General features: G+C 36.9%; 1 protein-coding gene across 1 annotated transcript; it reads left to right on the forward strand.

The window, feature by feature from the left end:
• Nucleotides 1-1,237: 1,237 nt before the first annotated feature.
• LOC5575550 (matrix metalloproteinase-19) lies at nucleotides 1,238-19,621 on the forward strand. The gene is made up of 2 exons (XM_001662006.2): nucleotides 1,238-1,900; nucleotides 18,806-19,621. Exons 1-2 carry the CDS (start codon nucleotides 1,292-1,294, stop codon nucleotides 19,487-19,489), a joined length of 1,293 nt encoding a protein of 430 aa, XP_001662056.2. The 5' UTR covers nucleotides 1,238-1,291; the 3' UTR covers nucleotides 19,490-19,621.
• Nucleotides 19,622-27,702: the final 8,081 nt, after the last annotated feature.

Consider the following 27,702-nt stretch of genomic DNA (forward strand, 5'->3'; position numbering starts at 1 on the left):
ACATTAGACTTGCCGAGATCATTAAAAACATGCGAAGAAATACCGTGTTGCTGCAATGAGCTTTGACAGTTGGTCAAACGGTTGCATCAACAAAAATCGGTTTGACTAACTTGAAGGGCGGAGTCAATATTGGTCAAACCGTCTGAGCGTCTGTGGGCTGCATAAGACCCATAGGAACTCTGTCAAACCTCATTGTTATTGTTTACATTGAAAAATGTTTTTGTATTTCTAGCAGAAAACAATGAATACATGCTTTGCATGAAAAGAAAAACCGTAGAAATACAAGGAAAGATTCAAATATGACGTTCATCTTTTTTAAGGATTTCTTGACCCACTCTCCCCTTTTGTCACGCTTTTTCCAATAACTATACATGTACTGTCACACTTTCGTAGACCCCTTTGCTTAATGACAAACGTAAAAATTCTCTGATATTTTTAGGTGTTCTGGATATAAGGGTGGTTCAAAAAATCGTTCTTGCTCAACTTAACTTATTACTAATAAAAAATTGTAGCTGATGAATGTATCTAACAGCATAAGCGTTCTTCTAAACCTCAGAAGCACGTGGGCATAAACTATGAGTGATTGAATGAATTGCTTGCCTTCCCCATATTAATTCCCATACAAACTTTGAAGGGATTGTGAAATATCAGTTTTAATCCGAATAAGAGATTTCTTGCATTACATCAGAATGATTACTTAAATCATTTCAGAAAAATTTCCGAAAGCATAACTGTGGGTTTTCTGGAAGAACCCCCGAGAGTCGTCAAAACATTAATCAATGTGTATACGCTGCTCAAAAAGGTCCCGAAGGAATTTCCCATTAAACCACGTCAAAAAAGGCATTTCATCATAGTAATATACTTGCACAATGGTTCCATTCATATTTTCGTCAAGACGCGCCTCCTAGTCTACCTTGTCGAATCATTACGCCATTAGCAACTGTTGTACAGAGCATTACCGATATCTTAGGGTGACACTAACTTTTTTTTAAATCATCAACGCTGTCCCATAGACTCCACGATGAAGATCAACCCTATACTCGAAGAGATCATTAAACTATGACTAATTACTATCCCTTGCCAGTGAATGAAACCGCCCATCATGTTGACTATTCGCACCTTTTCGGAATCCGACGATTATACCTGTGATCGCGCAATTTCGCCGATGAGTAATCGAACGGCGGTCTGCGTGTGGTTCACACGTCGAATATCATTAGCAGTCTTAAAGAAACGTCCCCGGCAAGCGTTCCGCTCAGTCAAACCTCAGTCGAATTAGTGTCCAGTCGCAAAGATGTCCAACTCCATCGGTCGTCCCGTCGTAGTTTGCGTCGCGTTTGCGTTCATCGTTTGGACCCATGGAGCCACAATTGGCCGGGAGCGTCCTTACGATGATGATCCTTACTTTCCGAAGGATTTGGACGGAACCAACACAACGCGGGATCTAACGGTCGTTCAGAAATGGAGCAAATCCTTGCTCACCTACGCTATCGTCAACTATCCCAGAGGAATGCCCGAAGGCACCGTCAGATCAACCATCAGGACTGCGTTCGATGCGTGGAGCCGAGTGACCAATTTGGACTTTGTGGAAAGAGCCAGCTCGGCTGAAGTGGACATACAGGTGGCTTTCGAGGGGATGAATCACTATCGCAGAGGCGTACCGTGTCAATACAATCACGAAAATACGCTTGCTCATGCCTTTTTCCCCGAGCTTGGGGATATCCACTTCAATACCTTGCATTTCTTTAACGGTGAAACGTCGCGGGAGGAATTCCTCAACACGGCAGTGCACGAAATTGGCCACTCGCTAGGGCTGCTGCATTCCGCATCGCGATCATCTATAATGTACGGGGCACAACTTAGCAGTAATTTACTAGTGGAACCGCAACCTGAGGATATAGAGGTATGTAGCTTCCGTCAAGCGGGGTTATTTGCAACAGCGGTGGGGATAATCACACGTTTATAGTTATAACAGTTTTAAAATTGATTGCCCTAAACGAATTTTCGCCTCACCGGTATGGCAGGAATTTGAGGCTATAGTTCATGGACTGAAACATTAAACTTTGATACCTTTTACCTTTGATACGATAGAAATACCTTCTAGTTATCACCCATAAAGTGATACTTGCATAGAAATACACACTAATATTGATCCAAAATTTGTTCAAGTTATTTGTAATGTACCGAAAAATGATTATTGATCGCAAAACTAAAGTAAAACTTAAAATGCTGATATTTGTTTTGCATGATCAATCATATTTCGCTCAATTTAAAAATAATTAGAACGTTTTAGGAAATTTTCAACTTTTTCTGTGAGATAATATATGATTCGAACTTTTTTCCATGCATTTATGCGGTTCGGCTAACAATTTTCTCCAAACATTTATGCGACAACTAATACACCTCAAAGCATCTTTACAATATGCTTATCTACGGTTTACATAAAAAATGAATAATATTTTAGTTAGGATGTTCTACCAACAATAACAATTTATTCGTCTAAAACCTGTATGTGATTATTTCAAATCTCAATCGATTTCTATAACATTTGGAGTAAAAGTCTCTTACTTGAATAACACTCGAGCAACCATGAAATTATGAACATCGTCTTGAATTGAGCTAGTCATTTTAACAGACATTTTTGCTCCACTCGAACTTTTTGCAGCTTTGCTTTACCGATATGATTTATTACATTGGAGTATATGAACGTTTTTGGTACGTTACGTCATTTTTTTTATGATTTATTACATTGGAGTCCTTTTAGGTATAAAATGGCAAAGTTTGGCATAGATATGAATATTATTCTATATTTCTGATGATTTGCTGGAGGACAGATCCACTCTTCTTCTTCTTTCTGGCATTACGTTCCCGACTGGGACAAAGCCTGATTTTCAGCTTAGTGTTCTTATGAGCATTTCCACAGTTATTAACTGAGAGCCAATGACCATTTTTTCATGCGTATATCGTGTGGCAGGTACGAAGATACTCTATGCCCTGGGAAGTCGAGAAAATTTCCTACCCGAAAAGATCCTCGACCGGTAGGATTCAAACCCACGACCCTCAGCTTGGTCTAGCTGAATAGCTGCGCGTTTACTGCTACGGCTAAGGAAGGCCCCTAGGACAGATCCATATTTCACGATTGATTGTATAAAACTAAGTCTGAAAATCTGTAACGTGGAAATTACTGTGTCTTAATCAGTCACGGTGCGCCAGAAACCTTTATTAACACAAACAAAAATGTCCAAGGAATTGGCACCTACCATTCGAAAGATATGGCATGCAAGCATGTTCTCCGTGAATTTTAAAATATTCTTACGAGGGAATTGAGAGCTATCGTGATTTGATGGTTTTGAGCTATTTTGGAACGGATATTCACATGCTTCAAAATATTACCCAACGGTGCATCGTTACTAATTTGTAAACCAGCTAAGTAACTATCAGCTTTGCATTAAGCATTCGAAACATGTGATATTCAAGCATCTGCTCTCCGTATGTATAGTTGCTCCGTTATTACAAGAGTAACTATATTTACACAAGGAATCAACGGATGCAATTTATGATTATTTGCATCACCCTCAGTGTGTAATAAGTAATGGAATTTCCATTCCTTGTAATAAGCAATACCGGCTGCATTCGAATACAGGTCAATTTGGGTTTTGTTCCTATGTTTGACAAAGCCGTTGGAGCCTTCTGCACGCCCACGGGAAATCAATGGGAGTTTGAAAAATTAAATGATTCGTCTAGGTAAACAAAATGCTCAATCACAAAAATCCCAGAGATTATCGCATCATTTTCACTGGTTACTTTAAACATAATGAATAAAATAAAATAAAACAAAATAACAAGTAATCCTTTCATATGTGCAAAACTTGACTGAAGACTCAATATGACGACACCTTTTAAAGAGTTTGCATGATGCGAATCATGCAATATCAATCTAACAAGTATCTATTAGTATCTAAAAGAAAAGTCGATACAATATCGAACAATTCAAGAATCTTGCGTTATTTTGAAAAAGTAAACCAAATAGTGTGCTTGTTGCATTTAAATTTTTTGCAAAACATTGAACAAGATTTATTTTGACAATAATTGACTACTGACTACTTATTGAACAAATTTATAAACGTATCCCCTTTCGCTGTCACTAATAACATGTGAAGCATCAGTGCGCATCGTACCTTCGTGCTGTGCGTACACGAATTCTCTCTGCTCTTGGAAGTTTTCTTAAAAACTACCTAAAGCAATAAATCAGTACTTTTCAGTGCTACATAAACAGTACTTTTCATTGCTAAAATTAAAAACAGTACTTTTCAGTGCTACTAAAACAGTACTTTTCAGTACTATTTTTTCTACTATTGATCCCTTTACGATCCTTGTTTGGACCCGTGCCTTCGATTTTTCGTTGGACCCGTTGGCGAAAGCTAGCGGTGGTAATCCTTCTTGGACACCGTCTTGGGAAAAAACCTCTCGAAGGTCACGTCTTCTTTCGTTTATTAACTAAACATGGTATCAACAACTAACAAAAGGAAGGGTGAATCTCTGAATTCACTACTTCCTTCCAAAAAAGTGGGTTTTAAAACTGTCACTACACGTGGCAAGAATGGAAGAAAGGACGCTTCCTCGGAATGCGAACTTTCTTCCAAGGGTGAAATGAATAATTGTATCGAAATGAGCAATCAGTTCGATGCTCTAGACAAATTTTCCGAACACCAAATCGAAGCAGCCTCTAGCCCAGGCTCTTTGATTCAAGTGAGGAAGCAAAGAGTGCCGCCTATCGTGGTCAGTTGTTCCGAATTTGCGGGATTTAGGCAGGAGATCTTGAACTCCATTAGGGGAATCAAGGTTTCCTTCCAAATCGCAAAGAAATGAGACTATCGCGTTTTGCCGGAAACTCTTAAAGATCGTGAACTTCTTCTCAGACATCTTGATGAGAAGAAGCACAACTTTTTTACTTATGACGACAAAACTGAACGTTTGTTCAAAGTTGTTTTGAAAGGTCTCTCAAGTGACTATAAGTCACCTGAAGAGATCAAAAATGGAATAAATGATTTACTTGGATTTTCCCCAGTCCAAGTAATCATTATGAAAAAGAGAGCCCAATCTGGCATTGTTCGGAAAGGGCTTTCTCAAAAATATTATTGAGTTCACTTTAACAAAAAAGAACTAAATAATATTAAAGCTTTAGAAAAAGAAAAACTTATGTTCGATGTCCGTGTGACATGGGAACATTTCCAGAAACCTGGAGGAAATTACCAGAACCCCACTCAGTGCCGTCGGTGCCAAAAGTGGGGTCATGGTACAAAAAATTGTCGCATGGATGCTAAATGCATGATTTGCGGAGGTTCTTCTCACGCTAAGGACGTCTGTCCTGTGAAAGAAGATACCAGAAAGTTTGAATGCGCCAATTGCAAGGGCCCTCATAAAGCTAACTTTTGGGAATGCCCTTCACGCAAAAGGGTCATTGAGGCTCGTGCCAGGCAGATGAAAGATAATATCCGTTACGATAACGGTCGTTTCCGCAATTTGCCTGATAGAGTATCGAACAATGCTCATTTTTCAGTTAACGATCGCTTGATCATGAATCATACCCATCAGGAAGATCATAATCATGCTCATTCACAAACTAATTTTAATCCGTCGGGTAGCCGTTCGAATCTTTCAATTTCGAATGTATCTACCCACGGTAAATCCTTTGCCGATATCGTAGCAGGAAATTTGAACTCCTCCCCTGTTCGATCCATGGGTACCCGTTCTACTTGTTTCAAATCAAATGGAAAAAACCCTACCGCCACAGGTAATTCCGCTTCTTTGTCTACCGGAAATTCTAATGGGAAATCACATGACATGTCTGCCTCTGATTTTAATTTTCTAACTGAACAATTGAATCTAATGATTGATGCAATGTTCAAAGCCACCACTATGACTGAAGCAGTCCAAGTAGGTGTAAAATTTACAAATCAAATCGTTATTGGATTACGTTTTTCTAATGGATCCAAATAATAATTTAAATATTTTAAATTGGAATGCTCGTTCTCTGAATGGTAAAGAGGACGAGCTGTTTAATTTTCTTACGGTCAATAACGTGCATATATAGCAGTTATTACCGAAACGTATTTAAAACCTGGATCTAAACTCAAAAGAGATCCTAACTTTTTCGTTTATCGTAATGATCAACTTGATGGGGCATGTGGGGGAGTTGCAATCATCATTCATAGGCGTATAAAACATCAACTGTTTTCATCATTTGAAACTAAAGTTTTTGAAACTTTAGGTGTTTCTGTTGAAACACAGTTTGGTAAATATACTTTCATAGCTGCCTATTTGCCTTTTCAATGCTCTGGACAGCAAGTTAATCTGCTCCAAACTGACTTGCGTAAATTGACTCGCAATAAGTCAAAATTTTTTGTCATTGGTGACTTTAATGCCAAACATCGGTCATGGAATAATTCTCAAAGTAATTCCAACGGCAGAATTTTATTTGATGAGTGCTCTTCAGGATATTTCTCAATTCAATACCCTGATAGCCCTACATGTTTTTCCTCTTCTAGAAATCCATCTACGATTGACTTGGTCTTAACCGACTCTAGTCATCTTTGTAGCCAATTAGTTACTCATGCTGATTTTGATTCTGATCATGTCCCTGTTACATTTCAAATATCCCAAGAAGCGATTCTAAATCAGCTCCACTTTCAATTATTTACGAGCCGACTGGAATATATATAAAACGTATGTTGACTCTAATCTTGATGTTAAAATTTCTTTAGAAACTAAACTTGATAAACTTCAACAAATTTCATTGTTGAAGCCAGAAGCATTGCAATTCCAAAATGTGAAGTAAAATTTGAATCCGTGATTATAGACGATGATCTTAAACTTTTGATCCGTCTCAAAAACGTGAGGAGAAGGCAATTTCAACGCACTCGCGATCCTGCTATGAAAATTATATGGCAGGATTTGCAGAAAGAAATCAAAAAGCGTTTTGCTCAATTAAGAAACAAAAATTTTGAAAATAAAATTTCTCAATTGGACCCTGGCTCTAAGCCCTTTTGGAAATTATCTAAAATCTTGAAAAAACCTTAGAAGCCTATACCGGCATTGAAAGAGGAAAACAATTTATTACTAACTAATTGCGAAAAAGCTCAAAAACTTGCTATGCAGTTTGAAAGTGCGCACAATTTTAATTTAGGACTTACTAGTCCAATTGAAAATGAAGTTACTCAGGAGTTCGAAAATATTCTCAATCAAGAGAACGTTTTCGAAAATGCCTGGGAGACTGATTTGGAAGAAGTGAGAACTATTATTAAAAAATTCAAAAACATGAAAGCTCCTGGCGATGATGGAATTTTCTACATCCTCATCAAGAAACTTCCAGAAAGTAGCTTATCATTTCAAGTTGATATATTTAACAAATGTTTTCAATTAGCATATTTTCCTGACAAATGGAAAAATGCTAAGGTTGTTCCAATTTTAAAACCAGACAAAAATCCTGCAGAAGCTTCTAGCTATCGACCAATTAGTTTGCTTTCCTCCATCAGTAAACTTTTTGAAATGGTTATTTTGAACAGAATGATGGCCCACATCAACGAAAATTCAATTTTTGCCAATGAACAGTTCGGATTCCGCCATGGACATTCGACCACTCATCAACTTTTACGTGTAACAAATTTGATCCGTTCCAACAAATCTGAAGGCTATTCTACTGGTCTTGCTCTTCTAGACATAGAAAAAGCATTCGACAGTGTTTGGCATGAAGGTTTGATTGTAAAATTGAAAAACTTTAATTTTCCAACATAAATTGTTAGAATAATTCAAAGTTATCTGTCAAATCGTACACTTCAGGTTAATTATCAGAACTCCAGATCTGAAAGACTTCCTGTAAGAGCTGGTGTTCCTCAAGGCAGCATTTTGGGACCAATATTATACAATATTTTCACATCTGACTTACCTGAGTTACCTCAGGGATGTCAAAAATCTTTGTTTGCGGAAGACACAGGCCTCTCCGCCAAAGGACGAAGCCTGCGTGTCATCTGTAGTCGATTGCAAAAAAGTTTGGATATTTTTTCTTCATACTTGCAAAAATGGAAGATTTCTCCTAATGCTTCCAAAACTCAACTAATAATATTCCCACATAAACCAAAAGCTCTTTATTTGAAACCTTCAAGTAGACATGTTGTCACGATGAGAGGGATTCCAATAAATTGGTCAGATGAAGTTAAGTATCTAGGGCTCATGTTAGATAAGAATTTAACTTTCAAAAATCACATTGAGGGCATTCAAGCCAAATGTAATAAATATGTAAAATGTCTTTATCCCCTTATTAATAGAAAATCAAAACTTAGTCTTAAGAACAAGCTTTTGATATTCAAACAAATTTTCAGGCCAGCCATGTTGTATGCTGTACCAATATGGACTAGCTGTTGTAATACCAGGAAGAAAGCTCTGCAGAGAATTCAAAATAAAATTTTGAAAATGATTCTGAGGCTTCCTCCCTGGTATAGTACCAATGAGTTACATAGAATATCCAATGTTGAAACATTGGAAAAAATATCAAATAAAATAATAAATAATTTCAGGCAAAAATCGTTACAATCTTCTATTGCCACGATTTATGCGTTATATGTTAAGTAAGTTAGGTTAACCTTCCGTCAGTCGCTCAAAAAAAAGTTACACCAGCGGTCGCATCGTGTACTGAGTACACGCGGAGCAATTTTGATTGTACATCCAAAGCTAGGCAAGATAGAATATGGATGTCTTCGACAAATTTCTTCAGTCCAACGGTACCAATTGGTCAGTGGACAGAAAACACTTTGGAAACATCCTCCAGTAGGTCAAGGGCTAACATGTGATAGGCTGCTTTTTTCGAAATTCTGCCACCAGATGGTGCTAGTGAGCATTTAATTTTTCAAACACCGATATCTTAATATCCTGATTACCTAGAAAGATGATGTCTTCGACAAAGTTGTTTAGTAGGTCAAGGACTAACATATGATAAGCTACCTAACAAGAAAAACTGCCACAAGATGGCGCTAGTGAGCATGCAATATTTTAATCACGGATATCTCAGGATCCCAATTTTTTAGAAAGATGGTGTTTTCGGCAAAGTTGTTCAGTAGTTCAAGGGCTACCATGTGATTTGGAATTCTTTCAATAGATGGCGCTAGTGAGCATGATATTTTGCGAACACAGATATCTCAGGATCCAGGTTACCTATAAAGTTGACGTCTTCGACAAAAGTGTTGAATAGGTCAAGGTCTAGTATGTAATATGCCACCCAACTTGAAATTCTACCACCATATGGCACTAGTGATCATGCTGTATTTAGATCGCCAATATCTTAAGATAATGATATTTTAGCAAGATGGTGTTTTCAGCAAAGATTTTTAGTAGATCAAGGACTAAACATATGATATGCAGTATGATTCGGAATTCTTCCACAAAACTAAATTTTCGAATTGAATTATTTCAGGATCCTGGTTAGGAAAATAAAATTAGATTACAAAGATAGTGTATTTGATGAAGTTGTTCTGTATGTCATGGACCAACGTGTTAAGTGTAAAATATACCTAGGGAAAGTGTACCAGTTATGGCCATAGTGGTTCCCTATTTGGCCATATGCAAAATATGGAAAACTTTTACCTTTTTAATCTTTCTGAATGTTTTAACATCAAGATTTATCCTTTATCTTACTGCTAAAACACAAAAGATTTGTCAAAATGTGAAGGCATTCAATATATCACGTATGGCGAAATAGAGAACCACTATGGTATACCTACCCTACTCAAAATTCTTCCACATTCAATTCAAAATGCAATGGGCTGCTAGATTTCAAGTACTTCCATCAGGCTAGAGAAAGAGCTCCTGGTTTAATATTTTTCAAATACAGAATCTCAAGTTCTCGATTATTTTAAAACTTGACGTCTTCATCAAATTTATTAGGTAAGGAAAGTGCTCACACGTTATTGGCAATTATATTTTGAATTATGTAACCCTGCGCCAGTGAGCATTTAATTTTCTGAACATCTTATGATACTGATCATTTGGGCTCATCAATACACGTTTTGTCAAATGTTAAAACATTTCGCTACAAGTAAATTAATAGATAAGCACAAAATAAAATTAAACATATAGGGTTCACGGAGATGAACCAGCCAAGGGCTGAAAATCTCCCTAATAAAGATAAATAATAATATAGGGTTCATTCTTCTTCAAACTCTAGATTCAAGTTGAACAGTATTATTTTTATATTTAGTAGAAAAGTAGGACGCAAACTTCTCGTTGCTGGTGATAATCTTAATTCGTTGCTGCACATCTTGTGAGAGCACACTCTCGCAGTACTGGTCGGGTTTGATATTATGGCACGTCTTTTTCCTCCGGAAAATCAGCTTGAGAGATAGGCTTATGATTATCGCCGTGACCGATAATTTCACTTACTGGTTGTTTACAAATAAATTCAAAGTGCTCTTTGTGCTAGTATAATCATAATATGGTAATACTAGCACAAAGAGCACTTCGAATGGATTTGTAAACAACACAGGCAATGACTATCACATTCGAGGTGATTCGAACAATGTTGTAGTGTGCGTGCCATCCCGTGAGCCGCCATGAGAAACCGAGTTTCTCATATCACTTTGCATTAACACACATCCATCTTTGTTTTTGTGTAACAGCTTTCTGCCGCTCATGAGCCTCTGTACGTGCCATAAGTTCTTTTGTTCTTTTAACTTTTACTGTGCGCCGTATATTGGAGCTGTCTCGCTGTCTCTCACGGGCAACTCGAAAACAGCGCGCACAGAAAAAGTCAAACGTTTTATAGCATGCATAGGCTCATTAGATATTTGATAGGCCTTTTTATTTATTTTTTTTTTTCAAATGGAAGTAGTAATGAGAAACCACGTGTACTAAGTCTAGCACCTGTTTTAAGGCTATTATTCGCATTATTTAAACCAATCAATGAGCTTGAAATATACTGTTTGAAAGCAGAAAAATTCTACGTTTACTGCAGTATGATATTGACAATTTTATCGGAAAATTCAGTTGAATTCACAGAATAGATGTTTTCTAGAAAACCTATTACGCCTTCATAATATTTCATCATTATTTTGTATAATTGTTTACCTTTTAGAACCACCGACACGTTCGGCATTTGCATAGAAGAACTGTCACATACCTTCCGAATTAGCTGATTTGAGATGTCTCGTGAAAAAGCCTATTGCTCAATTGTAAACACCATTGACAGTTCTTTGATTTCAGCACGGACAAAAAAGCGTCACATTCTCATATGTGTCCATCGATCATTTTTTTTAACGACCGATTCGTATATATGCGACCAACTGCAGGCTGCAATGATTTTGATCGTCATATTTTTAAATATAGTCAAACCTGTATTAGTCGATGTTCTATAGTTCGATATCGACTCATGAAACCATACTTAAAACAAAACAATAATAATTACTATAATGCTCCATTTTATCAGCTTTCTAAAGAATATCTGTTACATGAGTCGATGATCTTTTGAGTATCGACTGGAAATTTGACTGTCCTTGAAATTCTGAAGTATATTCTGATGGGATTTTCATGCTGAAGAGCACCGTTTTCGAATCAAATGGTTTATTACATGTTAAACATGCTTCAGTCTTGGACAGAATAAACAACTTAGTTGAAGACGTCATTTTCTTGATTAAGCAATCACGATCCTAGATATTTGGGTTGAAAATTTAGTATACTCAGTGGCACCATCTAGTGGAAGAATTCCCAAACAAGTGTGGCCCATCACAAGTTTGTACTTGACTTACTTGAGATATTCGCGATCAAAATACGCCATCTTTTGGTAGAATTTCAAGTTGGGTGGCTTATTACATGCTAGACCTTGACCAATTCTACACTTTTGATGAAGACGTCAACTTTATAGGTAACCTAGATCCTGAGATATCTGTGTTCGCAAAATATCATGCTCACTAGCGCCATCTATTGAAAGAATTCCGAATCAAGAAGATCATCACATGGTAGCCCTTGAACTACTGAACAACTTTGCCGAAAACACCATCTTTCTAAAAAATTGGGATCCTGAGATATCCGTGATTAAAATATTGCATGCTCACTAGCGCCATCTTGTGGCAGTTTTTCTTGTTAGGTAGCTTATCATAAGTTAGTCCTTGACCTACTAAACAACTTTGTCGAAGACATCATCTTTCTAGTTAATCAGGATATTGAGATATCGGTGTTTGAAAAATTAAATGCTCACTAGCACCATCTGGTGGCAGAATTTCGAAACAAGCAGCCTATCATATGTTAGCCCTTGACCTACTGAACAACTTTGCCGAAGACACCATCTTGCTAAAAAATCTAGATCCTGAGATATTTGTGTACGAGATGTTGCATTGCGAAATGTCCACTACATCGGTTCCCCCGGGGCACAATCCGATGGCCACAGGAAGATGAGGATGTTTCCAAAGTGTTTTCTGTCCACTGACCAATTGGTACCGTTGGACTGAAGAAATTTGTCGAAGACATCCATATTCTATCTTGCCTAGCTTTGGATGTACAATCAAAATTGCTCCGCGTGTACTCAGTACACGATGCGACCGCTCGTGTGACGGGCCCGGTAAAAAAAAGTTACACGAGCGGTCGCACTGGTGTACTGAGTACACGCCTAAAAACTTAGGTTAAAAACACGATGTTTTCGAATACTTTTCGTTGATTTTTTCGAAAAATTTCTTCTCTACAAGCAAGAAGAAGAGTAGATCTTGGAATAGGACCAACACCCGGATCAATTAGAAGGGATTTTCAACGTGTTTTTCGACTTTTCGCAAAGTGCGTGTACTCAGTACACTAGGGCGACCGACGGTGGGTTAAGTATATTTAAAGCGTTTTTTTTTCTCTTATAAGCAGGTGAAATCAACTCACCTGTAAAAAATCGGAACTGGTACGGCAAATGAAATGTTATATGTTGTTAACAAAATGTTAATAAAATCTTAGATTTGTTTTACCAAATTAGGATGATAGTGTTGTCTAATAACACAGAACACCTAGATATAAAAAAATGAATGTAATGTTTGGAATGATACTTATAAAGAAATTAAAAAAAAAATCATGTGAAGCATCATACTGACTCCATTTAGAAAAGTCGCAAGATATGATCTCACCATTTGATAACCCTTCTTCGACTGAGCGACAAGGAGCCACTTGCAAATTGTTCAGGTTTACCAATACGCTTATTTAGCCCAGTCACTGAATGGGGAAATCGGGTTGTAATTCATAGCTTTGCCTTATGAAACCAGAATTTGAAAACATAAAATGTTTTCGCGGCAACCTGGAATCAAACCAAGGACCTTGCGTACACCAGGCGGCTATCGACGCCTTGATGTGATTTGATGCTTAAATGATACATAAAGCGTTCGTATTGCATTGCAATAACTGTTCCACCTTTCATAAGGAAAAATGTATGCCTATCGATAGTCTATAGTTCACAGCGCGTAGAATTGAAAAGCCAATAAAATGATTTCCAAATTACAGCAGAAGTCCTACACTCTTAAAAATAATGAAAATTACTCTGGACGTAATTCTGGTTATGACTGAATGATACATGATGTAAGTGATGGAACGACACAAAAACGTGTCCTTGAAGATGTATTGAACAAAAAATGTAATTTTACATGTTAAAGGACACGAAAACGATGGAACTGTGATCGTCATTTCCCGAATCAGACACTAACGTATTTGAAATTGGACACCAATTTACGTCATTCGGCTCGCTTCTTTTATGTGCATCCCAAAAGACGTAAATCACATTATTTTTTGGTACTGTGTACTCTGTTAAAAATAATGAAGATTACACGTTATGTAAACTTCATTAATGCGATGTAAACATAAAGCAAGGTCTTGAATTAAGTGAAAATGTGTTAAATGTCACGTAATATCACAGGATCGTTCCAATTATGTGCATTATATGTCACAGAAGTTTACACGTTTCGTTCGAATCGTGTAGATTTTTCTGTATTATACATGATTTTGTGAAAACATTGTAGTTGAACAAACAGTCACTATCAATGTTCAGCAATGTCTTTTCTTGAAAACATAAGAACGATTTAGAATTAAAAAAAAAGAGTCATTGCGATAAATCTAAAAATTCTTTAAAACATTGTACCGTTTTGACTCATATTCCGAACACTTAAGGCCAACAGTGACTTCAAATGCATCTGATGGGCATAAATTAGTCGATATTTGTGAAAATTTTAATAACTTCACAAAGCCCAACTGTTAGCTGTTGGGTGTGCCATAAAAAAGGTTTATTTAAACTTGTTTAGTATCGTTTTAACGCAAAAGTATGGACCAAAATTTTGATTCAAATGCCGAACACTCTGTTCATTCTGTCTCATATTCCGAACACCTTGATTCAAATTCCGAACAGCACGAATAAATCGTATTCAAATGAATAATTTTGCAAATCAATTTATCTGAGCTAATTTAAATGGTCTCGAACTAGAGAATCATCACTACTCCCGAGGTATGAAATAGATTGTGAGATGTTGAAATTGAATTGCAATCGATGCCATTTCCTGGTTATTTGATGACATATCTCAGCGAAGCATTTCAACCAAACCGCCATACAAAAACCGAGTGTTCGAAATATGAGTCTGTTCGGAATTTGAGACAAAACGGTGCTTTTCCTGAAAATGTTGTATGTAGTTCTTTAGCGTAGCGTTAGCGTAGTTACGGTATACTTCATAGATTGGATCCTGAAAATGTTGTAGTTCTTTCAACAGAAAATCACCATTAGTGTTCTACCATCTTGTCAACCTTAAATATGAGAATAATTTAAAATTTTAAAATGTATGGGTCATGGCGATAAATTTCAAGTTATTGTAGAATAAGTACTTTTAACTGGATAACAATCAAAATCGCAGTGCTAATTGTTTAGTAACACAGTATGACAAAACCTGTAAAATTATAGCGAGTTGAATATAACAAAAGGCCTCCATCATATGGTCGGCGTTAATTCAGAGTGGACCTAGTGACATTATGAATATTTTGAGAAAAATGGGCTTAAAGTTCAACACATTTTTTAACTTCAAACAATATACACCCGATTCTGTTTTTGCACGGATTTGTTTTACACGACCGTGCAAAATAAATTTCCATACATTTTTTCCCGCCAAAACCTTACTTTTGCATGAAACGTCGAGAAATGCTGGTACTTTTTTGTACGGTTTTTGAAATTTTGAACTGAAAACTTTTTTTTTTGCACGGTACGCAAAACATCAATTACATTACACAAAAACTCATTGTATTAGTTTATAATTTGCCAATTAACTTACATAATCCCTCTACATTCAGGGTATCGTCGTCGAGGGTGACAATGAGCTAGAGATCAGGATAATCTTAGCAAATATTCGATACATTGAAATAAAATTCTAATGAGGTACTGTTATCCACAGCTATCACCAACAAAAATAAAAAGATCTTGGGAGCTAATACTTATTTTTAATAAGTCATTGAAAAAAGCTTAAAAATAAGGCCTTTTCAGATTGTCACTTAAAGGTGTTATAAAAAATCCAACTTATAGGTGGATGAATACTATTTCAAAATCTCACAATTTTATTTATCATATGAACTGTTATTGGAAAGCTTGTCACACGGGGATTGCATCCCACTGGCATGAGACAAAAATTTGAAAAAATACTAGTTAGAGAACACATGCAGAAATGCTGGTCTACAGAAAGACAGCTTGAACAGGTTCGCGGCTCAGCATAAAAGTCACTTTTCGAATCTAGTCCACGGAATCACCAGAGATAAAAAGAATACTGAAGTTTTACATGCAAAATCCCATTTATTTTCCCCCCAAATCAACTTAAATCTAAATTTTGTACTTATCTGCTAGTGTTGTAAATATGTTTGTATATAAGTGTATCCACTCGGCGACGTCATCGGCCATCCGGATGGCAAACCTTAGCCGCAGTCTGGCAATACAGCGGGGCGAACATGCAGCGAATTGGCTGTTGACGACACTGCACCTCCCGCGAAGACACAATCGTTGGTATTCACTAATAGGCCTAGGATGGGATCAAGGTTGGTTTTAGGCACAGATAAATGGCACCAATAATTCTTCTCCTCACCGATCTCACTTTAAGCACTTCACGCCTACTCCATGCTCCACATGCTAAGTTCTGATTAACAAATTAAACAACCCAAATAGGATCAAACTTTTTGAACGCACTTGCTTTTAGCCATGCACTTGTTCTTGTGAGCAGAACGGATTAGTCAGAACTGATTGGAGTTCTTGTGGGCATTTGGGTAACAGCTTAGCTCTCATTCCGATCTATATTCACCACTTCACGATCGTAGGCTTATTCGGAAAGTGAGTGGTATTCAGGTACCCAATGAGTACTTTAGTACACCCGATCATCGGAACTGGTACTGGTGAGTTGAATCTGAATTGATCAGATTTGTGAGACCGGCCTAATGGTCATTTGTATGTGATCCCACCACTTGGGCAATGCATTGGTGTGCTCGTGCACTCGTGCAGCACACGATCGGTTGCTAATGCTCGACAACCGACCCTGAAGATGGGTTCTGTGGTTCTGTTGTTGAGTGTAATGATATACATTCAAATTTGAGAGCCCCAATATACTTTTTAATCTGGTGGGATAATACCCATTCCAAGGCAAACGTCTACATGTCTGTCGCATGCTATCTTGTAGCAGGTGACAAGCTGTAGGAAACTTGAGTGGAAGACGATTCTTCTAATTCGTTCTTGTTACGAATTAATTCTAGTTTGTTTAGTCCAACGTCACCCTCTGGAAGGGGTGAGTCGGCGTTAAGTCAGAGTGGCCCAAGTGACATTTTTCATATTTTGAGAAAAATGGGTTTAAAGTCTAAAGCTCTGTAATTTTTAAACTCGTTTAAATTTTGTTTCAATATTTCTACACATCTTTGTGTTACTTTCAAACAATGAATTGGGAAGTGATAATCATGAAAAATCATATTCCAAACCTCTGATAGAACGATTTTTTAATGGACTATGTGTACCGTAATCCGGGGTAACATTGATCATTTTTTTTAGTTTTTCTTGAATTTTTCATTTCACAATACAAATGTTACAAGTTCCATATTTTTAAAACTAGTACTGGCACCCACCGCTTCTAACTATGTACTTTATATTGTTTTTCGAAAGATTTAAACATGTTTAAATAAATGTTTTAAGTGATTTTTTGATTCAGCTGATATGGGGTAACATTGATCACCCAAGTAAACAACGTTCGCTAATATTGGAAATGTCGTTACTTACTAAAATCAGGGCCCCTGAAGCCGAATATGAAGACCAAACTCTTACAAGTCATTTACTTTTTGAGTTATTTCAAAATTAAAAACACCTCGAACCGCGGAATACGCCTAAAAGTAGGCAATTTCCTCAGGAAATTCTACATTCGTAATAGTAATTAGTTATTGTTGCCTAATTGAATAAACTTATGAAAGATTTGACAACGGAATCGTTTTCGGCGATGCCATTTTTAGTAAGAACCGCATTTTCCTTGATCACATCGTCTGCAGAACTCATGTGAGACATGAATTTTCGGTAGTGTCAGTGAAAATGATAGAAATCATTGTTTCAAAAAGTTGACAAATTTGCGCATGAACTAAACGCAATTTTGGCAAAAACCTTAGTTATCATTAGCTTATGAATATACGAAAGAGAGGCACCATTCATGGTTCGAAAATGTTTCATCAATAAATCTTTATTTGAACGTTTACCAAGTTGAGTCATCCCGATCAATGTTACCCCGGATTACGGTACTTGGCCCACTCTGACTGAACTAAAGATCACCGTTCCGTGAGTTGGTTCACTCTGACTGAACAATTTCTAGGAAAATATTAATCATTTAATGCTTCAATGGTCAAACTGGGTGCATATCTCTAAGATAATCAGATTATCAAAACCCTTCGACACCAGTATCGTAAATTATTCAATAATCCATATCGTCAATCCCAAAATCAGTGGCATTACGATAGCTTGAAAATTAGGGTATTGCAGGGTCATTACATTGAAGACCAGAAACATTCAAACATGTGTTCAGTCAGAGTGGACCAAGTAAAAATCTTGAATACCGACCAAAATATACTGGTCCAATTAGCGGGTTCTATCACATTCCATACATACACCATAAAACTACTATAAACTCGGGCTCTGAAATTTACTCTAAAAATGCAATAATCAATCAGTTGAGTGCTTTTCAACACTTGGTCCGCTCTGTCTGCACAGAAATTGTTGCAATTTCTGACCACCCATCCAAATATGGTAAATGGTCAAAAATCAAAATCAAAGGTATCGAATTAAGTAATATTTATAAACTTCTATTGATGGATAAATAGAAGTATAAATTATTCGATGTCGAGAAATTTGACAAATCTCTTGAAATGTTTTTCATTTCCTCGCATTCCTCAGCACGCTGATCATTTTCGCTGATATGGTAATAAGCACTTGGTCCACTCTGACTGCACACTTTTATCCATTTTTATTGATATTCCAAAGTAAATTAGTTACACGTCTCTCGCAGTTTACAGCATTCCTCAAATATGGTCAAAGTGAAACAGAGGTAAGGTAATTTCGTATCTAATGAGAGAATAATCCAATTTTCCCATGTTTTGTACTGGGTCCTGACTTAATGCCGACCATATGAATGTGTGTCCAAAATTATATTTGTTCGTCAAAAATCAGAATAGCAAAATATGCCAAATTAAAATTGATGAGTGTTAACAAAAATATATATAATTCTCCACTACGATTCTTATTATAACAAAATTTTATTTGCAGGCAATTCAAGCGATTTACGGAGTACGTTCGGGCCCTCCTTCCACAACACAACTGCCACTTACCACAACCCGACCTCGACCTGCGCCACCAACCACCAAACCCCGCACGAAAACCAACCTTTGCGCACTATCGTCCTTCGACACGATCGTTCTGGACCACCGGGGCAACATCTGCGTCCTGGCAGGGCAATATTACTACAATCTCAATGAAACTAATCCTCCGCCGAGGAAACTCGCTGCCAAGTGGCCCGGTCTTCCCCGGAAAGTTCAAGCGGCCATCACCTATCGGGACCAGAAAACCTACTTCTACAAAGACGATCAATACTGGAAGTACGATAAACTCCGCCTGGAAAAAGGCTACCCTCGGCCAATTGCGAAAAGTTTCCCGGGAATCCCCACCGATGGATTGGACGGCTTGCTCACCGTCAAGTCGGGTGGGTTTTTGGCTTTCAAGGGTCCTCAGTACTGGTTCTATGACGTCAGCAAATCCAAACCGGTCGAGTGGTACTATCCTAAGCGAACGACGAGCGATTTTGCCGGGTTGCCTACCGAAGTGGATGCGGGACTAATGACCACCGCGGGAAGACGGTTCGTGTTCAGCGCAATGAGATATTACGAACTGAATGACAAGGACAGGGTGATATTGCGCGATGGAGATGTGCGGAGAGATTGGTTCAATTGCTAGAGCGAATGAGTTGGGTGTGGGAAGAGTTAATTCTAGTCAATTTAATGTAAATAATTATGTGAATGAATGATTTTGATAAAAGTTTTAATGCAGTAAAAACGTTTGAATGTTATGTCTGGTGAAATCAATCAACCAATCAATTAATTATTTTTGACAGGAAATTGAGAAAATCTTCTTACAAACCTTTTAAAACGAATTTCAGCTATTCAAGTAATTAAATCCAGATATCCGTAGCGGTAAACGCCCAACTATTCAGTAAGACCAATCTGAGGGTCGTGGATCCGAATCCCACATATCGAGGATATTATTGTAATGGCAATTTTCCCGATTCCAGTGCATAATAGTATCTTCGTAACTGCCACACAATAAACGAAATATGATCTCGAATATTTCAATGACATAGGGTAAGTGATCCATTAGTTGTGGGTGCTCCTATAGTTGCGGTAGTCTAATTTTCACTAATTTTATTACATTAGCCACAAAACCGACACTGCCAATCGACGTATTAACCTTTTTTGATACACGGAATAGTTAAAAAAGCGTTCAAATTGCTTTAAAACTGATGAAATATCACTAAAATTGCTGAAACTTTTCATACTTGTACCAATAGTTGCAGTGAAGTGTTCCTATAGTGGAGAATCCGAAAAGAAACCCACGGATACAGCAACTATAGGACAACTATAACTGTGGGTAAAATGAACAGGGGGGTAAAATGAACAGGTTTGTGCTTTACGGTAATTATGCTATAAATCTATGCAAAGCATAGCACCGTCCTCAATACTCAGACTAAGGAACTATTTCGACAAATCTAGAGCGATCTATTACTGTCAAAAACTAGAAAAGTAAACAAAAACAAAGTTTACCTTTCCGTTTTCTCATATGATGTAAATTTTCACTCGTGGAATATAAGGTTTTTATGACTAAAATATTCAAAAATCTATTGAACTGCGTAGCACACCATATCTTTAAAGTGTTTATGATAAGTAGACGGAAATCGAAAGTATTTTTGTCTTCTAAATTATTAGAACAAATGATTTGAATATGTTGATTCTTTGGGGGTAAAATGAATCACTCGAGATGGGGGTAATATGAACACCATGGCAGGGCGAATTTTTTCCAGATGCCGAGAGTTTTGCGGAGAAAATACATAGACAGACATGGATAGCCATCCAAATGATCGCGGCTAAACGTTCCATCGATTCCGGAATGTCTGTGAGATATGCATTGATCATGTACCACATGCCGAGAACCATGCCGCAACCCGTACAATTTGAATGGTGTTCATTTTACCCCCACCATGTGTTGATATTAGCCCCAGTATATGTTCATATTACCCCCATTGTATGTTCATTTTACCCCCAAGTATATGTTCATATTACCCCCGTTACATGTTCATTTTACCCACATCTTCTTCTTTCTGGCGTTACGTCCCAACTGGGACAAAGCCTGCTTCTCAGATTAGTGTTCTTATGAGCACTTCCACAGTTATTAACTGAGAGCTTTCTTTGCCGATTGACCATTTTTGCATGTGTATATCATGTGGCAGGTACGAAGATACTCTATGCCCTGGGAATCGAGAAAAGATCCTCGACCAGTGGGATTCGAACCCACGACCCTCAGCATGGTCATGCTGAATAGCTGCGCGTTTACCGCTACGGCTATCTGGGCCTCGCAATTTGGAACATTGACTCTGTGGAAAGAAATTTTCAAAATGATAATAATATTGATATAATTTTATTTCCATCACAATATTTTAACTTGTTACATTTCATGAACATCATTCTTCATTTCTCAGCAATTGAAAAAGAATCTGACAGCTTCATAGACAAGACATGAAAATTGCTTAGGGTGTTCATTTTACCCCCAGTTCCCTTATGTGATTAAACTGTGGAAATACGAGACAATGAGTCAAAAAGGTGAGTCAACTTATCCATGATTTTTTGACTGATGAGTTGCGTGATTGACAACTCACGTATGAAAAATCTCAAACGTGAGTTATGAGAAATTGAGTTTTTCACTACACTGATCAAATCATGACATCAACTAGATGCTGAAAACAAGACATGTTTTCGACTTGCTTTCTTTTTGATGTTAGACTTTGCTCGGGATGCCATTCAATAAATTGAGTTTTAACCCTCTAATACCCAAATTTTTATTTTCGGTCTTAATATCATTTTTAGTTATCTAAAATCGTTCGAAACACGTTTTGGGCAATGATTTATTTTTATTAGCAAATCTATGAATTTTGGTTTTTGATTTTTATAATTTTTATTTTTGAACATCCCTATCCTTCTTCATTTTTTCTTGAAGCCTCTTCTAGTTACTGATTTTTGGCAATGATAAAAATTCATATTTTTGTAATACTTTAACAAATATTAAAAAAAAAAATAAAAATATTAAAAATATTAAATTTTTGAGTGCTTCGTGAAGCCTAAGCAGGACAGTTCGGTTTTGCGTCGTCCGATAGATTTTGCTCACGGTTTCGCGCGTGTTTTCGTCGCTGGAGATATTTTTTTCTGTTTCGGAGCGTCTTGCTGGGTAGTGCTTCGTGAAGCCCAAGCCGGAAAGTTCGGTTTTGCGTCGTCCGATATATTTTGCTCACGGTTTTGCGCGTGTTTTCGTCGCCGGAGATTTTTTTTTCTGTTTCGGAGCGTCTTGCTGGGTAGTGCTTCGTGAAGCCCAAGCAGGACAGTTCGGTTTTGCGTCGTCCGATAGATTTTGCTCACGATGTCGCGCGTGTTTGCGTCGCTGGAGATTATTTTTTTTCCTGTTTCGGAGCGTCTTGCTGGGTAGTGCTTCGTGAAGCCCAAGCCGGAAAGTTCGGTTTTGCGTCGTCCGATAGATTTTGCTCACGGTTTCATGCGTGTTTTCGTCGCCGGAGATTTTTTTTGTTTCGGAGCGTCTTGCTGGGTAGTGCTTCGTGAAGCCCAAGCAGGACAGTTCGGTTTTGCGTCGTCCGATAGATTTTGCTCAGGTTTTTTTTTTTTTTTACGCGTATCGTTATTTTATACAATCCGATGACTCTGGAGGGATCGGTTTTGCTTTTTACTGGCTATTGAGCAATAATATTACTGCACAATCGACAAGCATTTCGCGAAAGACTATTGATACTATAAATAAACTATTGTTTTCTCTTTTGATTGCCGGCATTGAAAAGATTAAATTGAGAACACTTAAACAACAAAGGTTTATGGTCTATCGCCAGCTTTCTAGGCGACAATATACCTTCCCCAACCTCCAGCTCCGTAGCACTTATGAGGGTGTCGCTGAGTCGGTGGCCTCTCATTAAGTAAGTGCTACATCAACATTTCCTTCCCCAATCCCAAGTTACGGTAAAGATGGGCGTGGCCGGGAAAAGTGATATTCATGCTTTTAGTATTCTTGTTTATGATTTGAACAAGACTCCCCTGCCTTGTTATTGAAAGTAGTCAGAATGAGATTATTAAAAAGAAACATGAATGTTGCTAGTATCCAATCTACGAAGTATACCGTAACTACGCTAACGCTAACGCTAACTTTAAAAAATGTTAAATTTTAATTTTTTTCTGGGATTATTTTTATTTTATTATTAACGGAAAAACAGGTTTGACATTATTTTACAAACAATTTTCAAAAATACAAAAAAGTTTCAAAAGTCATAAAAAACTTTTCTTATAAGGTACCGCGGGGCAAGTGGGAACGAAAAAAAACGATAGTTCAAACAAATTGTTCAATAACATTTTCAAATGTCAATATTTTTCAAATCCAACAACACAATCACGTTTTGGCAACATATTTGCTGGTGTGTGCATGAAACTAATCGAATAATTTCGAAATTGTGAAAACCTTGGAAGAAAGTTTTAGAATGAGCCATTGGACGCAGTTGCCTCGTTAAACGGGCCAATTGCCCCGACACATCCCAGCCAACAAATATGTTCACATAACTGAGACTGCAAGTGAAGAAAGTGAACACTTATTCGGTAAAAACAGATTGTATAAAATGCACGAATTCCCTCTATTCGCACAAATCTGGAGGCCATATACGTACATTTTAGAGAATTTATCATGATCAATACAACTTCAGACAGTTTGATTTGGCGTTCACTGTAATTTCATGTATGATTGTGTATTGCAGTATATATGACTTGATTTTTACAAACAAATATAATAAAAAGAAAAATATACCTCGAGACAAGTCTCGAACTTCTAACCTTTAGATTACAAGTCAGATACGCTACCACTATGCCGCACAGTCTTAGTTGCTGAACTTGGTCTTTTAGCAAATATAAATGAAACACTGTAGAGCATCATGTTCGAATGTAATCGAACTTAATTGTCATTTTGCAAATGAGCCAGTGCAACACACTTGAAACCTTCAAGTTTTTGCGAATTAATGTTGAAACGAAGTGCAGCAATTTATTTAAGACATCTACGAAAATACTTATGCAACGTGATGACATTGTGTTTCTGCGGAACAATGATGTTCTTTTAACCGGTAAGTCAATTTGTTCATGAATTCCACTGTTTATGTTTTTGTTGCGTTCGGCGATGTGCCCTGTATGATTTTATATCTACATCAGATGAACTCATATGTAATCTCACATTGATGATTATAATAGAGTCATACCAAGTGAAAAAGAAATCGTAATGGAATGACAGTTTAAAGTTACATATTTGGTCAGACTAAATTGGAATTCTATAAGATGCAAATTCAAGTCAGATGAAATTGATGACTTCATTAACGATTTTAATCAATTAAGTTTTGCATCATATCCAATTCCAACGAAACTTGTACATTTATACAATTTGAAATGAACATCCTTATATGATCTCTGGTTTGCTGGGATCCAGTTTCATGCGTCAATCCACATCAGTCAGTCAAGCATTACAATAATAGGATTGATAAGTCATAGATTTTTAATTTTAGGTACATATTTGATGTACATAAGGGGTCAACCATAAAATACGTTACGTTTTAGGAAGAAACCCTTTCTCTAATAATATGTTACTTCACATTTAATATTAACTGAAAATTCCTCAATAAAAGCGTAAAGAGGAATTAAACATGTTCAACATATATCATTTATAAGTTTTTAATTAAAATGTAGCACATAAACAATCAATAATTGACGAAATTATAAATATGTTTTGTTATTATTTATATGCATGGCAGAAAACCACCTTATGGGATGGAATTGTTTTCTATCACTACTTAATTTGGTAGAAATAACAAATAAAGTTCAAATAAAATAGAAAAGTAATCGTTATCATGATGCCCTTCAAATTTCAGCTGTGTGTTTGTTCAATTTTGAAGTCGTATTTCAAAAATAAAAAATAAATTAAAAAATAAAGAATAATAACACTTTAATTCCCCCTCTTATGCAATTACGTAATTTGAGGTTGATCTTTTTTTTTTTATAAAAATCATTTGTTTGAATGTTTTAGTGCTACTCTCTAGGAAAATGTATGAAACGTGTACGAAAAGTTTTGATTCTGGTTTTTGTTTTGATAGGTCCCACTTACCCCAGGTACAAATATATTTTGGGGTAAGATAGACCATCGAAAATTTCATATGAAATGAAAACATAATACTGGTTTATCGTAAGCAGCTTGTAATAATACTTAAAATTATAGCTTACTGATGGAAATTTGATTTAAAACACATTTATTTTTTGAGAGTCAATGAAAGACGTGAAATGTGTCACAATTTATCATGCAAGTTGAAAATGGCGCTAAACTGACAACTGTTACATGAACCACATGGTAATAAAAATAACAATATGTTTAGTACTAAATACATTCCTTGTCATTGTATCTTCAACTTTCTAGAAGAATACCCCCATGAAATTTCCTAGTTGAGCTATGACGAAACGCCCCATTTACCCCGGATTCTCACTTGCCCCGGGGTACCTTATGCGTGTTATGAGTCAAGGTTTAAACTAAAAATAAAATCATTTTGATTTCCGAACTACGAAAAAATACACAAAATTCCAAAGTGTACCCCGTCTAAAGGCGGGGTTGGGTATTAGAGGGTTAAGGTAGGTATACGTTTTCAAATTCATGTGTAGTGGAATATCCACAGAGAGAACTGCTACTTATATTCGACAACCACATCATAAATAATAAGTTATTTTCCAATTTAATTTCTATCAATAACTCGATTAAAAAGCCAATTTACGAGTTAAAATGTGGATTGGCATGCGTTTTTTCCCTGAAACTCTGCTACTAGGTACCACTCTCGTCACCTGCAGCACACAGCTTTTTCATGTCATAAGTTACGAAAATTCGCGGACGAATCAGTGTGGCCACCACTTGATAAGCGTTCCCGGGTCGTTCGTCATATCCAAAATTAAAATCATCCAGCTCACACACACACAGAGCTATCAACCTATTGCGGGTCAAAGCATGGGACTGACGACACGGGACATCACGACCAATCATTCAGAAGCGGATGCATATACACTACCGTGCAAATGTTTGGGGTCATCTCCTTAAAACATACATAAGTGTTTTGTCCATATCTTTGAAATAATGTATGGTTTATTTGAAAGGCAGTTTATGTATTTTGACAAACATATTAAAAAAAATGTTTACTAAATTTTTACTCCAAGTTGTGATATTTTTCAAAAAATACACTGATAAAACAGGGCTAATTATCTCAGCTAAGGAGTGACCAATAGTTTGGGGTCATTTAAAATCTCATAAAACATTCTAAACTGTAAAATGTCATACCAGTTATGTACTGTTATGTTCGGAATCCTACATTGAGTATGGCCCTTCGAACGGGATGATTTGCTTTTGGGAATTGTGCTTGCGATTTTATCGTCGTCGGTCAGAAGTGATCTCGAGTGATTTCGTGCTAAAACCGTGATAAACTGTGACTGAACGAGAAAAAGATTCGAACCTACGGACGAGTGGATAGTGTCAAACGAATCGAATTGAACAATCGAACCTTGTGTTGCGTGGTCGTTGTGTACAAGTGCTTGGTGCTATCGGTCGTTGATATAGATCAATAAGATGCCACCGAAGAATATTTCAATTGTGAAGCCGTGCTATTGAGAGTGAGGAAGTATTGCTCAGATTTCTTTGGTGCTGAATTCGATACCTTGGCTTAGGGGTCGCCGAGCAACGTGGCTAGGGCATCACCGCGTGGGATGTCTTGGGTCTTCGAAGACTGTAAGTACTGAACTGCATGCTGCATGTGACCCGATTGTCAGGAAATATCACTGTTTCTGTGTTTTCCTGCATCGCTGATTTTTGAGAATTATTCGCATGAGTTGATTGGTAGTAAATCGTGGATTTTTTGAATTTTCTGATCTGTGCTAAGCACGTGTATACTATATATAGCTATATATAGCTATATATAGCCTACTATCTGGTAGATAACTATCAAGAAGATAGAGATAGGGTAATGTTTGAGGGTTAAAAGGAGCGTCTAGAGGAGATTTTGATGATTATAAGGACACTAAGTTGCAGTTAGATGTTTCCGAAGATTTCCAGAATACCCTCAATCGGAAGCAGGAATTGAAGTAGATCCACAATCTATCGATCAAGTGAATAGATAAGCACGTGTAACTTCTGAATCCACGTATTTGAGACTGAAGCGTTTCATTTTATCCAAAATTCGCGCTAATGGAGATACCACACCAGCAATGGTATGAGTCCACTTAAAGACTCAGCCAACTCGGATGCAGAAAATTAATTTTTAGTCCACTCTATAGGCTACTGACAAGGAAAGGAATCGCCTATCTCGATGCGTGGAAAATTTCTCCCAAGAAATGGTCAAGAAAATCACTTCTTTTGATCGCAGTACGCAGTTCAGAAGAAATGTCACTTCAAAGGGGGCTCTCTGTAGGAAATTTCTTGACCCTTTCAGTCAAGGAATTTCTTTACTTTTCTTGAGCGAAACAGCATACTTAGCTTATACATAATAAGTCTTAAGTATAAGTCTTATAGATCCACTTGGAGGATGTTTTTTATTTCCAACATTTTTGTTTATTCTGATGCCGAATATTAATTTTATGTTATTTCGAATGAATTTACACAAAGACGTCAACCAACTCGAAGGTTGAATATATTTCATCAGTCCACTCACATACGTATCAATCCTCTCAGAGGTTGGATATCGTATGTATTAAAACAATAACTGAAATTTTATTGTGATATAATTCATAATAAAAAATATGTATGCCGATTTCTTCAAGGTAATGACTTTGCAATATCATAGTACCTGC

The sequence above is a fragment of the Aedes aegypti genome, chromosome 2, assembly GCF_002204515.2.
Source record: "Aedes aegypti strain LVP_AGWG chromosome 2, AaegL5.0 Primary Assembly, whole genome shotgun sequence".
Lineage (NCBI taxonomy): Eukaryota > Metazoa > Arthropoda > Insecta > Diptera > Culicidae > Aedes > Aedes aegypti.

What these genes read in the sequence shown, in the direction of transcription:
- LOC5575550 (XM_001662006.2), top strand. Translation starts at nt 1,292, where the DNA reads ATGTCCAACTCCATCGGTCGTCCCGTCGTAGTTTGCGTCGCGTTTGCG. An exon ending in CGCAACCTGAGGATATAGAG is followed by an intron (nt 1,901 to 18,805) that starts GTATGTAGCTTC and finishes TTTTATTTGCAG; the next exon opens with GCAATTCAAGCGATTTACGG.